Source organism: Podarcis tiliguerta (assembly GCF_965153285.1).
Source record: "Podarcis tiliguerta genome assembly, chromosome: 5".
Classification (NCBI taxonomy): domain Eukaryota; kingdom Metazoa; phylum Chordata; class Lepidosauria; order Squamata; family Lacertidae; genus Podarcis; species Podarcis tiliguerta.
In genome coordinates, this window is record NC_139538.1 from 74,821,546 (window position 1) to 74,838,659 (window position 17,114).

The following is a 17,114-nucleotide window of genomic DNA, read 5'->3' on the forward strand; positions in this document are numbered from 1 at the left end:
GACGCCTGTGCTGGGAAACTCATTAGCGAATTACAGAGAAAAGAGGAGATAAAATCAGGGATGAAAAATAATGGGGGGGGGCATCTTGCATAACATTTGCATAACCTTCTGCACTCAAGCTGAGCTGAACAGCATAAATAATAGGCATGAATAAATACAGGATATTTTCCTGATTTTCATATAGATTCATTGTTCACAATGGGGCCATACTGAAAGCCTTGATGACATGGAATAGTGTGTGTGTTTGATCCAGTTCCCAACATTTTACTTCTTTGCTGTGCTCTAAGGTTAAGTTTTCACAGTGTGTCAAAGAGATGGGGTGCTAGGTGCAAGTTTATGGGAGGGGGCAGTAAAATTGAGTATTCATTGCCTCTCCCCCCCCCCAGGTGTTAATTTGGAGATCCAATCAGTGTTAGGGTTTACCCTGCCAATGCCCTACTGTTAATTGGGTCCTCTAATCAAAGTTCAAATTGCTCGTTAGCAACCCAGTAAGACAGGGAGTAGAGCATAGATAGAAACCAGAAGCTCAGAATTGTAACTGAAACAGCTCTCTTGATTTGTTGATGTGCAATGTGCCATTCAAAGCATATTACTATCTTCATGCGAAAGAGAATGATGTTCTGAGCTTTTAATCAAAGCATAGCAACATGAAGCAATAAAGCACATAGCAAATCATACGGAGTAGAAATAATATGAGGATAACATTGTGATAGGTTTTACAGGGCAATCAGAGCTTGTTTCCTAACCTAATTGAAGAGTTGGCCTGCTAATTCCCTCCAATCCATCTAGTTGTGAAACAGAATTTCCATACCGTATCCTAATTGACGTAGCATTTCGGAATAAAGTCCACAGTTGGGAGGGAGCACATGGAAAATAGCTTGAATCAGGTGTGCCTTGCACTATCAGCACATGTTTATTGACAGATGTGCCTTTTTGCCCAGGTCTTTGACTGAGTGGACATCTTCCCCTATCCTACGTTGCTGTGCATTGCATTTCTGTGTTGCTGCTTTGTTGCTCTGATATTGGTTGTGTTTGTGGGTTTTATTTTATGATTTTAATTGTACTCATTTGAATTGTTATGTTTTTGCCTTGGGACTGTTTGGTGATGGGCGGGCTGTTACTACAAATAATCATAATAATAATAAGCTTAAGAGTTTACTAGTTTACTTGTTTACTACTGTTATCTCTGCTCTGGGAAAACAGGAGTGGCACAGGCAGACTCTGAGGACATCTCAGCTCAGAGCGAGCATTCTTGCATGGGGAGGAGGGCTATGGAATACCTTGCTGCAGCAACTGCAGTCTTCCTGGAGTGCCAAATGGTGGAGATTGATTTGTTGGCCAATGAGGACCTGCAAATCTCCTGCCCTTCCTGTCATGTCACCTGTGGCAAAGGTCTCTGTGTGGCTAACAAGCTGACCAGGGCTGAGGCCTCATAAAAACCAACTCAATATGCGTTATCCATGCAAGATGCACCAAAAGCAAATTTCAGTTGCTTTGACAAGAGACTCTTTCGTTTCACGAATAGCTTAAGTGGGCAATATGAGAAAGCTCACTTCAAAAAGAGGCACAATTTGATGAGACAGAATAATCACTTACAGAGTATTAGAATCACTGGTTTATAATTAGATTCTCATTGTATCCAAAATATGCACTCTCACGGGACCAATAGGGAAAGCTGGGCTCAACATCTGGTGTGACATTTCCCAAAGCAGAAAAGATAGAAGTTATTGGTAGGAATGGTGGGAATCGCTGAGGCTACAGCAGTTTAATGTCCGCAGTTAATTGCATTCCTACACAACATCCATCAGGAGAATAGTTCCTATTTCTTTTGTGTTTCTTTAAAAACAATGTTTATTTAACCGCAAACTTAATTATATGTACCAAATTAATTTCTATTCTGCTGGTGGTTTTAGCGAGAGCTTTAATAATCTGTTTCATCTTGTGCTTGGTCACAAGAGGTATGGTTCTTTTCAGCCAACAAAAGGAGATGTGTTAGTTGTTCATCAAAGCCAATCAAATAAACCTTCTTCCATTAGCAGCAGGGAATAGTGAGGTGTTAGTCTGCACAATCTAGCTTGTGGCCAGAGCAAGGTTGATAAATTAAAAACCATCTCTGTAATGGGACACCAGGAGTCTTCTAGGAGCTGAAGCAAGGAGAGGACAATGTCAGATCTGAGCTGCACTGAACTTGTTTACACTGTAACACAAATTCATAATGGACCAGTATTATTGTCTTTATTCAGTTTCAGGATATTAATCACCTCAGTGCAATAGCTTGCATCCTAAGGTGCTCTTCCGTAAGTGGAAGTCTCTTGTGCAAGCACAACTCACTTGCACATGTGCAGCATACTGGTGATTTTCACTATTCCCTTCCTATGGAAACAGTCTTATACAGAGACATCTAGTCTTGGTCCACCCAGCTCAGTATTAGCTATTGCTGATCTGCAGCACAGGAAAACAGTTCACGGATCTGATAAGGTGGGATGTAGTCCACAAAAATGTAGTCCAGAATATAAATTTGCTAGTTGTTAAATTGCCACAAGATTACGCGGCAATGAATCCTATGAGTTAACTACAGACTTTCTAAAGCAAGCAAACAAAAGGCTACCCTCTGAAATGTGGATTACAGCATTATTGCACAGCTTTAGTAAGCTTGAAATTAAATTTCTGATTGCATTTTAAATTTAAATTCCAATAACTTTTGGAGGAAAAGCTTATTTTTCCCCCTTGTCTTTCCGCTAAGGTGCTTATGTTCCGGAAGGCCTCCTGACATCTTGCTCCTGGGATTACATTACCTTCACCCCATCGGTCCGTGCCTACACAATGCTCCTCTTTTGCTTTGTGTTCTTCATTCCCCTAATTGCCATCATATACAGCTATTTCTTCATTTTCAGAGCCATCCGGAATACAAACAGGTGAGTCACGCATGTGCTTCCCATTGTTTGCGTCAGTGGAAGGTTACTTTGTCCCCCACCCCCTTCCCCACAAAGTTGTGACCTCCAGCCAGTAGGAAACAAAACAGGAACATGAAGTGCAGGCAAAAACGGCTGTAGATTCTGCACCAAGTTCCCGCATCATTTTGATAGGCACTTGGATCAGATTTCAGAGAGATATTAGGGTGTCTGATTTGGAGAATCGCTCCATGAATTATCCGAGGATTGGAACAGACAGAGACGAATCAGATTTTACTTGAGTCTAATTTACAAAGATGAATGAAAACCAGGGTTGCAATTAAGAACTGACATGATGTATTGGATGGAAGGTAAATCTAATTCAGAGCTGTTGGTACTCTTTGCTTTAAAACGAACATGGAAAGCAAAATTCTGCAACCTGTATAAATTCTGCCAATGGTTCTATCTCTTCTTTTGTGTCTGTCCCCCTTTCCCATCTTTTTTATTAGATTTTGCTTTATTTAATGTATTCTTTTGAAAGCTCTACCAACTGTGCTATCCCACCTAATAAGAAATGACACCTGCATTTTTGTTGCATAAAGCTGAAGATGGGGAGAAGGCATGTTAAGTGAAAAAAGAATGATACAGGAAGAAGGGAGGGTAGAAGTTTGACACCTTTGCAGCATGATCAGATTGAAAATGGCATTGCATGCACACTGCACACTCAGGTTGAGGGGTATACACAATGGGCAGTTCTACACTGCAGGCTTAAACCTCACTGAAAATCTCTTGCCCTGTTGAAGTTGTGAAATGTAGTTTTTTTGAAGGTGCTAATATTAGAGATCTCTGGCACCCTCATTGTCTCAGAGCTGTAATTCTCAGGGTCCCTTTATTGGTAACGATAACAAATCAACATCTCTGAAACAGTTTTGAGCTTGTATTGATGGATGAGCCTGGCAAGATAATGAAGGTTTGGGCAGCACATGCCGAAGATTTGAATTTTTCATGCCCGATTTACCAGCTGCTTCTTGTGGATGAGAATCTTGTGACTGATTATATTGGGGAAAGAAAACCACATGCTTGCACTCAAAGATCCACATGTAGAAGCAGAAGCAGTCTCATATAATTGGAGTTTGTGATTTTGCCCCAGACGCACCTCCCTCCATCATGTTGCATTCTGCTCCAGAGCAGAAGAAGGAGGGACCATAATGGCTCAGTGCGGATGTGCTTTGCCTGTGGAAGGTTCAAAGTTCAACTCTGGTAAAATATCAAAAAGCTGATGATGGGAAAGAGCCCAGCCTGAGACTCTGCAGAGCCACCAAAACAGTCAGAGACAACACTGGGTTTGATGCACATACAGCTTGACTCAGCACAAGTTGGCTTCCTATGTTGAGAGCCCCTAACCCTCCCAAATGGCTTTTCAGGGACTGCTGAAGCTGCATCTGTGAAAAGGGCAAATTGACAACACAAACACATCTATGTGCTTCCATTCATGAAAGTGGACCTTTGGATATCAATGGTGTTGACCCAGTAATAAATAAACAAGTGGCATTCTGCGTAAGCAGACCTCACTTTTGTTCCTTCATTCATGTTTTGTTCTTTTCCTCAGGGCTGTTCAAACCATCAGTTCAGATGGTACAAAAGAATCTCAAAGGCTGTCCCAGAGGATGACGAACGAATGGAAAATGGCCAAAGTAGCCCTGGTTATCATCTTGCTTTATGTCCTCTCCTGGTCTCCATATTCGATGGTAGCTTTGCTGGCTTTTGCAGGGTAATCAAAAAATCTTGTTATGTCTGCAAGGGGCCTGGGGGAAATGAAATGAGAACAGAAACAGTGAATGAAGCACACCACAAATGGCCAACCAATGAATCCAGGTGCTTGACTGCAGGAAGTTCCTTATATTCGGCAGCCGTAACCAAAGTAGGGGAGATTATAAATGTGACATGTGTTAGCCACCCAACTCCCGGTATTTGATCTTATAGACACATTTTTTTTAGATTTACCTGGAATTGAGGATATTGGCCAGTGCAGACATGCAAAAAACAAACAAACCCCGAACCTAAACTTTCTCCACATGATGCCACCTGTCCCACCATCCCCAGGGATGCTTTGACATGGAGACTGTAACACAGATAAAGTCACAGCTACCTGGGGGGAAAGCCCATATTCTTAATGGCTGAAAAAGATGTCGTTGTTGTGGCTGCAGAAGTCATCTCCAGAAAGCTCAAATCATATCTGTGGATGGCTCTTGAAGCTGGCTTGGAAGTTTCAACTGGTGCAGAACTCTGTAACGCAGTTTCTGATCAGAGCAAAACAAAAGAAATGTATCTCCAGCTTAAGCTCAGGAATGTTGGCTGGCGTTTCAGCTTTGGGGAGGAATGGCAGGATATTAGTTCCATAAATAAACAAGCTGGAGTTTGGCTTCACAACTGCCATAAGTTCCTTGTGGTCCTCTTTCTCCGAGATCACAGGGAAGGTTTTTGCCTGGTCATCCACCCATCCCTCCTTCAGTCGTGGAAGCCCTGGTGGCACATAGGTTGTTCCACCCAGACACTAACCATATCCAGACTTGCTGTACTTCAGTGATATGGTGGCCTTATGTGCCTTCATATCACTGTCCCCCAATAAAATTAGAAAAGGTCATGGCTGCCTCCTCTTCATCATTCATACACCATGGAACAGCTTACCAGTGGAAAGCCACATGACCAGTTCCATAGCACTTCTCAGCTAACAGGTGAAGATGCTCTCGTTTCAAAACACTTTTGCTACCAAGGCAGATGCTGTTGATTCCACTTCTTGTTGGGCATTCCTTCCTGCTCTTCCTGCTTTTACTCCAGCTGCCACTTTTTTGTTGTTGAATTTTTTTAATGGCCACAGTGTTCTTTTTCAATTGCTGATGCAGTGCTTCAGCGATTTGTTTTTTTAATTGCTTGTGTGCATTGTTTTGCAGTGTTGGACAGGTGATGTTGCTGTTTTAATAGAGGATCTTGCTTTTAATCTACTTAATTATCTATTTAATTATGCCGTTGCTGAGTTGCTGCTTCAGATCAAGGTTTTTCATTATTTTGAATGCATGCCTTTGGGCAGGGAGGAGGCTGATAAATCTGTTTTCCATGTGAATGTGCTCCTAAGTTCAGCCGAGGTGCATCATTTAGAAGATTTTGCGTGTCTGAATTTATCCAGTGTGGACTAGCACTTTGAAGAACTTTGTGGAGGAGCATTCAAAAGTACAGTATGTTATGTAAAAGGGGGAAAGGGACAGTAGCCATACCCTGGCAGAATTAAATCTAAGAAAGTGTGTTTGCTTTGCTTTAGGTACTCCCATGTGCTCACTCCCTTAATGAACACAATACCTGCAGTGATTGCCAAAGCTTCATCCATCTACAACCCAATCGTTTACGCCATTGCCCACCCCAAATACAGGTAAGCTTCACCTTCTGTAAAGAACTGGGGCTTGCAACAGGTCTTCTTTTAGGGCAACCGCAAGCAATGCGGGATGCTACTTCTGTCATATTAACACTATCTTATATTTAACATCTCACCTGGTAGGTGTCGGCAGTAAAGGTTTCCATGCCAATGAGCGAGTGGGCTCATGGAGGAGGGCCTGATCTCTCTCTTCCTCCTCTGCCAGTCTGCTTGGTTTCTACACTGACTAAGGAGGGAGGAAAACCCATTCATCAGACCCATCCCTCCTCCACCAGTCCACAGTGAAAAGGCAAAAATTGTTTTACTAGCCACTCTGGCCCCATGTCATGCATGGAAATTGATGCTAGCATCTCAGCAGGCTAGTAACAATTTACAAGTGCACATGCAGGGGATTTAAGCAGGTGCAGCTTTTCTCACAAGCAGCACCCATTGACAGCCCCCTTCTTATGCTCAGCTATACTCAGCTGTCAAAAATCCCAGCATCTGGCTCCTCAAATCGTCTCCATCTTAAATGCAAAGTCAGAAAACCCCCCAGGCAAAATGAGTTGTTTTTGCTGAATTGATGAAGTCTCTTTGCTTGACAGTTCTTGAATGGTAAAGATCATATGACTGTACAATGAGTATATATGCATACCAGTGACTGGTATGCATGCCGGTGAAGTTTGCAGGCATGTCGGTATTTAAGATCAGATAGTTTTGTTGTTCGCTAGGAGAAAACCGAGTAGCAGCAGGGGTCCCCGGTGTCAAGCTGCCACACATGGACTGCTCACCCACCATGTGGAGATTCTGCCAGCTGAAATGAAAATGCAAGCGTCCATTCCTTTTTGTATTGTCCATTCCTTTTTGTATTGACACACTCCTAATCTAGCAAGGGTGATGCCTGACTGGAGGCGGCTTACATGTCATACGCAGGGCCCCGAACCACATCTGCAGACCCAAAGAGTGCACATTCATCTGAGCAGCTTCCTTTCACATTTCATGATGCAGATAGCAATCAAGATTTCCTGCTATGTTTTGATACTGGTGGGAATGAACACCGTCAACATGTGTTTCTGCCTGTGAATGGGCTGATACACAAAACTGTAAACTGGATTCCACAGTGCAGTCATATCCTTTTATAGTCCAATAAGGTCTTTAATGCAATATGGCCTCTCTCACGCTCTTCCCCTCTCCCTCTCTGAATGAATGTACGTTTTTAGCTTGTGTCGGAAAGGACAGAAATGTTTTAGTCTGTGTTTTGTGCTTGCAGAGGTAGAAAAAAGACTGATGGGCTTAATTTCTTATCCCTTAGAAAGGCGATTGCAAAATTTCTTCCCTGCCTTGGATCTCTGCTAAGGGTTTCTCATAAGGACTCCAGATCTAACAGCTTCCCTTCCACCAGACGTTTCACTGTCACCAGCCAGTCCTCTGATATGAATGGGCTGCCAAGAGGAAACAGACGGCTCTCCTCTGTCTCAGACAGTGAATCTGTAAGGATAACCTTCATCTACATTGTCTAATCTACAGTATCAATGAAAGGGGTGTGCAGCAAGCTGGTGGGCATAGATTAGACGTGTCCATGCTTAAGTCGTCAGTGGGGAACCCTTTCTCAGCCCAAGGGCCACATTCACTGGTAAGGAACCTTCCTGGGGCCACATGCCAGCAGCAGATGCAGTCAGTGGCAAACAATAGCGGAGCAATGGATGCGACTCCATTGTTGTTCTACAATGACTTCAAAGTTACATTAAAGGGGGTTCTGACTAGAAGAACTTTCTGATGGTAAGAGCTGTTCGACAGTGGGATGAACTCCCTTGGTGGTGGACTCTCCTTCCTTGGAGGTTTTTAAGCAGAGGTTGGATGGCCATCTGACAGGGATGCTTTAGTCGTGATTCCTGCATTCTTCGGGGTCCCTTCCAACCCTATGATTCTATAACTGAGACCCAAACGGAGCTCAAAATCTCTGGAATCTCTCTGGAGGTTTACAGATCTGTATTAAAGGTAAAGGTACCCCTGACCGTTAGGTCCAGTCATGGACAACTCTGCGGTTGCACACTCATCTCGCTCTATAGGCCAAGGGAGCTGGCGTTTGTCCACAGACAGCTTCTGGGTCATGTGGCCAGCATGACTAAGCCGCTTCTGGTGAATCAGAGCAATGCACGGAAACACTGGTTACCTTCCCGCCGGAGTGGTGCCTATTTATCTACTTGCACTTGGCATGCTTTTGAACTGCTAGGTGGGCAGGAGCTGGGATCAAGCAACGGGCGCTCACCCCGTACTAAGCCCCAAAAGAGCTTCCATGTGATCAGAAGCCTCTGGCTGGCTGTAGCAGCGGGAAAGTAAACGGCATTTCCGTGCGCTGCTCTGGTTTGCCAGAAGCAGCTTAGTCATGCTGGCCACATGACCCGGAAGCTGTACGCCAGCTCCCTCAGCCAATAAAGCAAGATGAGCGCCGCAACCCCAGAGTCGGCCACAACTGGACCTAATGGTCAGGGGTCCCTTTACCTTTATTACTTGAGGGAGGCCATGTCTTGTGTGTGTTCTGGGGATGCAAAAACGCATATACCTGAACCACCTCCACATAACCGCCCTTGTTTTCCAAGAGAGGCAGGGAGGTTTTAAGCTCTCCACCTAGCTTACAGCACTCCAAGAGGCTCTCACGAGATCTCACAGGGCCATCCAAGTTCCCACGAGACAATCCCAGAGCCCTGTGAGCAAGGCAGAGAGCTTAAAAGCTCTCTCTGTGCCAGGCTCTCTACCTTGCATGTAATTAATTTGTGCCGTTTCAACAAGCCAGCTGTGCAAGGTTGCAATAGTGCAACCTAATTGCATGCAAGATGTGATCGTACTGTTTTGCAACAACATAGAATGGAGCCCTCACGGGGGAAGGGGGAAGGAAACGAGTTTGTGACGTGAGGGCTAATGCTTCTGTAGGGTGAAGCAGGCTGAATTTAGAAAGAGATTTGCTGGCAGATTTAGACAAATTGACAAATCCATCAACGGATCCCCCCACCCTCCCAGCAACCAGAAGCTCTCAACAGCTTGCTGTATCACTGCTAAGTACTTAGTGGTTACTTGCAAAGAAGCCGGAAGTGGTTCTTCACTTTGGAATCTGAGAGACTTTCCTTCTGTGCTATCCAAGGCACAATAATGTGTTCTTTTTCAACCAGTTTTTTTATTTTTTTAGACGAGCTCTAAAAACACAAAAATGCTATTATGCCCCCTAAGCTGTTACGTTTTTAGGTTAATGTGCTTTTAGGGGAGGCTGACATGCTCCAAATTCTTACAGGAGATTTCGGAGCTGTGTGGGTTCTGCACTCCATCTATTTTATATCCCTGATTAAAAATACAACAAAGCAGATCTTGCTAAAATAAAGCCAACTTGGGAATGCCCATGTTCGTACAACATACACATTTCTACATGAGACAAGATAAATATTTTAGTTTTTCCATGAATTATTTTTGTGGCTCCCTGTTGTTTTTCAGAACGGGCCTTTCTTTCCAGCAAGGCCAAAATCTCTCAGGTGTCTCTATACTTCAGAATGATTAGTCTGAAATGATGGCATCATGTAGATTTATTATTATTTTTAAGCTCCTGTCTCTTTTTCACACTCTGATGTGATGAAGGAGCAACAAAATTATTGAGATAGGAAAGAGTTTTGTTGATTTCTGTGGGAGAAAATAAGTAGGTCGCAGTCAGTGAGACGTCTGAGAGGAGGGAGAGGAAAACCTTCCCTTCCTTCTCCTGAGCCTCAAAATGGGTTTCAGTTGGGGTTAGGGGGTAGATTTTGTTCTGATTGGGGTCCCTGAGCACAATAGCAAGCTGTGTGGCGCTGTGGGTAAAAGCCTCAGTGCCTAGGACTTGCCGATCGAAAGGTCGGCGGTTCGAATCCCCGCGGTGGGGTGCGCTCCCGTCGCTCGGTCCCAGCGCCTGCCAACCTAGCAGTTCGAAAGCACCCCCGGGTGCAAGTAGATAAATAGGGACCACTTACCAGCGGGAAGGTAAACGGCGTTCCGTGTGCTGCGCTGGCTCGCCAGATGCAGCTTGTCACGCTGGCCACGTGACCTGGAAGTGTCTTTGGACAGCGCTGGCTCCCGGCCTATAGAGTGAGATGAGCGCACAACCCTAGAGTCTGGCAAGACTGGCCCGTACGGGCAGGGGTACCTTTACCTTTACCTTATTATGGTATACTGCCACCTGGTTGCCATTCCCTGCTGAAAATAATGCCAATATAGTTCACATCTGGCAACCAATGCGTCCCTTTGGTTTCAGATATGACATGGGTAGACGGGTCTTTAAAAGCCCGGGACACAAATTTTCACAGCTATGGTGGCTCATTTACCAGAAGTATTCTATTTAGCTTTAACTCTGAAAGTGTATACTTGATTCTGACCAAACTAAGCTCCCTAGAGCAAAACATACACGAGAAGGCTTAGTGGGGTCAGAATTGAGTATACACTTCCAGAGTTAATGATTAATACATTACTTCTGGAAAATGAGCCACCATAGTCGTAGGAGGGCCCTAAAAAATTGTGCCCAGGCTTTTTAGACTCGTCTACCCATATAATATCTGAAACCAAAGGGGTACATTGGTGCCAGATGTGAATTTTCCCCCCAGCTCTCCTACCACACTACTAGGGGCCCAGGGCATAGAAGGGCCCTTCATCAGCTCAGACCACCACTTATTGCCAGGCCCAAGCGGAGGTGTGTGGATACAGCTTAGGAGCCAAACTCAGCTTCCATTCATAGCAGCCACCTAACTGTTTGGCTCCACCTCCAAATAAGCTGGCCAAGAACACACCAGCTAGACTGGTGACTGGAAGCGGCCACCGAGACCACATAACACCGGTTTTGAAATATTTACATTGGCTCCCAGTACGTTTCCGAGCACAATTCGAAGTGTTGGTGCTGACCTTTAAAGCCCTAAACGGCCTCGGTCCAGTATACCTGAAGGAGCATCTCCACCCCCATCATTCAGCCCGGACACTGATGTCCAGCGCCAAGGGTCTTCTGGCAGTTCCCTCACTGCGAAAAGCCAAGTTACAGGGAAGCAGGCAGAGGGCCTTCTCAGTAGAGGCACCCGCCCTGTGGAACACCCTCCCAGCAGATGCCAAAGAGAAGAACAACTATCAGACTTTTAGAAGACATCTGAAGGCAGCCCTGTTTAGGGAAGCTTTTAATGTTTGATGCATTACTGTATTTTAATATTTTGTTGGAAGCCTCCCAGAATGGCTGGGGAAACCCAGCCAGATGGGCGGGGTATAAATAATAAATTATTATTATATTATTATTACTGTGCTGCTGCTCTGGTTTGCAGCTACAAAGGCTTTTAAAACTCACAATTTGTTTTAGGCCTTTAACAAAATCTGGGGAGGAGGATGCTCTGGCAGGGCACTGGTGACTGTGGGGTGGGTCCCATCAGCTAAATCATGCATAGTGTCCCCTGAAGTCTGGCCCTGGCCTTGCTTGGACCTGTTCACTGTCACAACAAGACTATAATGGGGGCTAGTGACCAATGCCAAGGACTGAGGGTAATAGATATCAAATCAAGCATATTGGGGGGAAAGGTTTGGTCCAACCCAGGGTTTCCCAAACTTGGGTCTCCAGCTGTTTTGGGACTACAACTCCCATCATCTGTAGCTAGCAGGACCAGTGGTCAAGGACGATGGAAGTTGTAGCCCAACAACCCAAGTCTGGGGAACCCTGGTCTAACCATGTCCCTGATATGCTCAATGTTGTACAGAATGTTTATTATTTTCAGTCAAGGAGCACTTAAATCTGCAGCATATATAGTGGTACCTCAGGTTACATATGCTTCAGGTTACATACGCTTCTGGTTACAGACTCCGCTAACCCAGAAATAGTACCTCGGGTTAAGAACTTTGCTTCAGGATGAGAACAGAAATTGTGTTCTGGTAGCGCAGCGGCAGCAGGAGGCCCCATTAGCTAAAGTGGTGCTTCAGGTTAAGAACATTTTCAGGTTAAGTACGGACCTCCGGAATGAATTAAGTACTTAAGCCAAGGTACCACTGTACTATGAAAGCAGGGTGGGGTTGGTATGTGGTGGGACACAGAATGTGCACTTGGGAAAATGAGAGCATGCGGGAGACACAGGTTTATTCTGGGGGTTTTTTACAAAAAAATTATTTGTAAACTTAACAAAGAAAAGGAAGAGGGGACATTATTACAGAAATTAAATGAAATTGCTAATGAAAAAATAGTTACCGGTAAATTTGATTAAAAAGAAAAATAATATATGAGCAATACTAATAGTAACAACAACAACAACCCACCATCAGTTCACATTATGGATGCTGTAAGCATCAGTATGTACATCTAATGTAGAATATATAAATTGATACAAGCCCTCCAGGTGCCCAAATGGGTATCCACACAAAAATGATGTTTATATGACATATGTTCAAATGTAAGTAGCTCCGTGAGGTCCTCAAACCATTGCATAATACTTGGTGGGTGTTTTATCTTTCCAGGCAGAAAAGTATAAGACTCTTAGCAACTGTAAGGGCTTGTAAAATCCTCTTTTGTTGTCCTTATGTGTTTATTAAGCACAGGGCTACAAGGGTAGAATGCACTCCATTTCCATACTTGAAACTACCCAAACCATATTAAAACACCTTCGTTTGGACTGTACCCTCCTCTTCTCTAGGCGGGTAACATTACTGCACAAGGCAGAGCCATAAATGAATTATCACTGTAAAGTAGATAAGAACTACTGACTCCTTTGGAGATAACATCACTGATATAGGGTGTAAGCAAGGAGCAAAGAATGCTGTGTGTTCATTGGGCTTTTTAATTTTGTGCAGGGTGTCCAACAGGGCATTTGTGCAGTAGGAAAGTCTGCTTTTTAAAAAGAGGGGTGGGTGGGGAGAGAAAGAGCCTGAACAGATGCAGTCTAGGAACAGCCCCCCCCCCCCCCGATTTTGCAGATTGTCTAAACTGGCCCCAAGACAGGATTTGTTGGAGTCTCTTTCACATTTCTGGCTCTTTTCTCTAATGAGAGCCATTTGGCACATAACTGAACTGATTGAGGGAAAGTCATTAAACCCAAAGAGACTCTCTGAAAAAAATTCATGCTGGCCTTTCGCTGCAGGAATGGACTGACACAGAGGCAGATATCTCTAGTCTGAACTCCAGAGGTGCTAGCGGGCAAGTTTCGTACGAGATGGGTGAAGACACCACGGCAGAAATGAACGATGTCAAAGTCAAATCTAAACTGAAAAGCCACGATTCAGGGATTTTCGAAAAGGTAACAAAACGTCCTATTCTCAGAACAGAGAGGTCTGCAGATCTCTGCCTCAGCTTGTATTATTCCATGTCAGTAATTTTTTCTCTTTCTCTTTCCATCCCCTCCTCCCAAATGCCTTCAGTAACCTGTATAAGAAAGCTGCCATTAGGAGACTCAAGTAGAGGAGAACTTAATAGTTTGTCCATTTCATTTGTGAGATATGCTTTCCCTTTTAAAAACAAGAGTGTTTCCCTATAGAAACCACAACAAGTCCATGCACATATCCTGGCTCGGTTGTGACACCACTCTAATCTCCTTCCTCTTCTCACACCTATTGGCACGATCGCAATCTCCAGCACCAGCCCACAAGCAGCTGTCACCTATTTCATCTTGTTAATTTGAAAAGATGCCTGGCAGTCAAGCGACTCCCACTAATTACGATTTTCACGTGTGCTGTTCCTTTTGCCAGTTCTGCAGCATGGGAGATCCTGTGTCGCTAACAGTTGAAGGGGAGGGCTGGCCGCAGCACAAAACAGCAAATGCTGTGTGCCCGGCAACTGTACGGAAATCCTTATGCAAAGCACAAGCCAAACATAAGCAGGGGAGAGCAGTGCTGATGAGAATGTGCTGTGGGGAGCAAGGAATCTTTCAAAAGCCGCTGAAAAAGAAATTGTGAGGCTAGTGGAAGATAAGATTGGGCAGAGCCAGTGGCGTAGCGTGGGTTGTCAGCACCCGGGGCAAGGCAAGTAATTTGTGCCCCCTAACCCGTGGATTTGCGCCCCCTAACCCTAACCCCCAGATGTTGCGCCCGGTGCGGCCGGCCCCCCTGCACCCCCCACGCTATGCCACTGGGCAGAGCATTTTAGAAAAAGAAAAACTCTGCTGCCTGTATCATAACTTGCCCATCCTGATGCAGCATTTTCGTGCCCAGTCCCTGTCGTTTGATGAACACTGGATAGCTCAGTTGGTTAGAGCGTGGTTGCAGGTTTGATCCCCATATGGGACAGCTGCATTTTCCTGCATTGCAGGGGGTTGGACTAGATGATCCTCAGGGTCCCTTCCAACTCTTACTCTAGGATCCTATGAGTCTCTGAACACTTAGTGGAAGTCTTGACACTTCCCCACATCTGAGAACACAAAGAGGAGCAGCACTCACCTTGAAGAGCATTCCCCATAGTATTGTTCTCCTGTCCAGCATGTGCCACTGAGTGCTCCTTCTAAGGGTGGAAACTGGTGGGATGGACCCAAGATAAGGGAAATTATGTGCACTGTATGTGTGAATGCTGATGATGATAGGTGAAGACATTTTGGTTTACTGATCTGTCATAGCCATGCATAAACACATACCCTTTAATGTAGATCTGCCTCAAGCTGGTTTCTAACCAGGGCTACCGTTTCTGTCTTTGCACCGGCCCTCCTTCTGTGCCTTTGACAGCAGCCTGGCATTCACATTTTCTAACAGGGGGATGCTTCCCTATCACATTCCATTGCTGGGATGTGCACAGTGCTGTTGGTCCTTTCCATTCTGCACATCAGATTGCTGCCAAAGTCACTGGGGAATTGGCAAATTTAGTTTGACGCCCCTCTCCTCCTAAAAATAAACACCGGGCATTCTGTTTCCAGCTCTCCACCACTTTCTGTCACTGTTGCCCTCAGAAGGGCATCTTTGGCAGAATATTTGCACCTTTTTTCCTCTCTCTGGCATTTTGGCTTGTTTTTATATGGTGCCTTTTGTTATGGAAAATCCAAAATACTGTTTCGCTTCCCTGTGACCGCAGTCGTGTCCCATAAATAATGTGTTTCTATAAATAGTGGCTGGGAGGGAACAAAGCAACATTGTGTCCAGCCAATGTTGCTTCTCCCCCCCCCCCCATCAGCCTCACCCCCATGCACAAAACACACACTTTATTCAGCTTGCAACCTTTCTTTCCTTGGGTGCCTTTGTGTGTGCAAGTGGTTCCTTTCCACGCTTGTCACCTCTTCACCCCATCACAATTTCCCCTGCTTTTCCTCTCCTGCATTCACACCCCCAGAGGCGTTTGAGCTCAGCACTGTGGCCCCAGGCTGTGCCCTTCTGGATCAGGGAGCTGTTCTCACCTGCTACAGCTTCTATGGGCCTGCTGCTGTTTTGTGATTGGCTGCTGGAATAATCTCAGTCCTATCCTCTGATCTCATTTGCTCTTGGTCCTGCAAGATGGGAATGGGATGGGATGGTCCTTTAAACTGGGCATAACAGTATATTTATTTGGGACGCAGGTGGCGCTGTGGGTTAAACCACAGAGCGTAGGACTTGCCGATCAGAAGGTCGGCGGTTCGAATCCCCAGACGGAGTGAGCTCCTGTTGCTTGGTCCCAGCTCCTGCCAACCTAGCAGTTCGAAAGCACGTCAAAGTGCAAGTAGATAAATAGGTACAGCTTGGTGGGAAGGTAAACGGCATTTCCATGCACTGCTCTGGTTCGCCCGAAGCAGCTTAGTCATGCTGGCCACATGACCCGGAAGCTGTACGCCGGCTCCCTCGGCCAGTAAAGCGAGATGAGCGCCGCAACCCCAGAGTCGGCCACAACTGGGCCTAATGGTCAGTGGTCCCTTTACCTTTTTAACAGTATATTTGGGCATATATTATCGTGTGCAGCACAGCACTTGTGCAACGGGTGGCCCCAGGATGGGAGATGGCAGAAAAGAATACCTAATAATTGGTCGCCCCTCATTCCTCATTTGGCCAGGTCATAGTTGTACCAGGCACTGGGCACAATATATTGCACGGTTATTAAGAGAGGGTGCAATCATAACTTACATATGGAATTATCCTTCTCACGCAGCACTTAGAGAAGGATAGGACCATGCTGTGACAACTCCATATCCAGGGGTAAGAACTGTCTGCACTGCTACACACTCTTTCTTTCCTTTCTTTTGTAGACATCAGTGGATGCAGATGACATTTCTATGGCAGAGGTGAATATCCCAGATTGCTGGTTTCTTTTCATAGTGTGAACATTTCATGTGATTCTTTCAGGGATGGGGATGTTCAGGGAAAGCAATGCAGCCATGCCATATATCAAACACCTCCCACTTGACATGCTCAAATTTATTTATATCTCTGTCTGTCCGTCTAACCTCGTGGTTCCCAATGCCCCGCAGGGGGTGCAATTTGATTCTTAAGGGGGGCAATTTGGAAGCTTGTTTAAACCAAGTTAATGGCCTTTTAGGCTTCCTCCACATGCATAGGAATTCACTTTTTGAAAAATAAGAATTATATGTCACCGGGGGGGGGGGGCGGTGTCAGGATTTTAGATATGCTTAGGTGGGGCATGGCCCAAAAAAGGTTGGCAACCACTGGTCTAATCCATCACATTTCTATCTCACTTTTCCTCCAAGGAGCTCAAGGTGGACTCTCCGTCCTTGGAGGTTTTCAAGCAGAGGTTGGATGGCCATATGTCATGGATGCTTTAGTTGAGATTCCTGCATTGCAGGGGGTTAGACTAGATGACCCTCAAGGTCCCTTCCCACTCTACAATTCTATGACCACACTGCCAGAACGCCTTTCCCTGCCAACAGTTCCTGATACTGCTAATA

General features: G+C 45.1%; 1 protein-coding gene across 4 annotated transcripts in view; it reads left to right on the forward strand.

The window, feature by feature from the left end:
• The window catches only part of OPN4 (opsin 4), a 39,308-nt gene that overhangs the window by 15,889 nt on the left and 6,305 nt on the right, over positions 1-17,114 (forward strand). For 2 of the 4 annotated variants that reach the window (XM_083440073.1, XM_083440075.1), the window contains 6 exons: positions 2,744-2,915; positions 4,501-4,662; positions 6,208-6,315; positions 7,610-7,787; positions 13,407-13,562; positions 16,458-16,493. In XM_083440073.1, coding sequence (XP_083296199.1) covers positions 2,744-2,915; positions 4,501-4,662; positions 6,208-6,315; positions 7,610-7,787; positions 13,407-13,562; positions 16,458-16,493 — 812 coding nt within the window. Of the gene's footprint in view, positions 1-2,743; positions 2,916-4,500; positions 4,663-6,207; positions 6,316-7,609; positions 7,788-13,406; positions 13,563-16,360; positions 16,408-16,457; positions 16,494-17,114 lie in introns of all 4 variants that reach the window. The other 2 variants (XR_014511030.1, XM_083440074.1) reach the window with 2 other exon arrangements.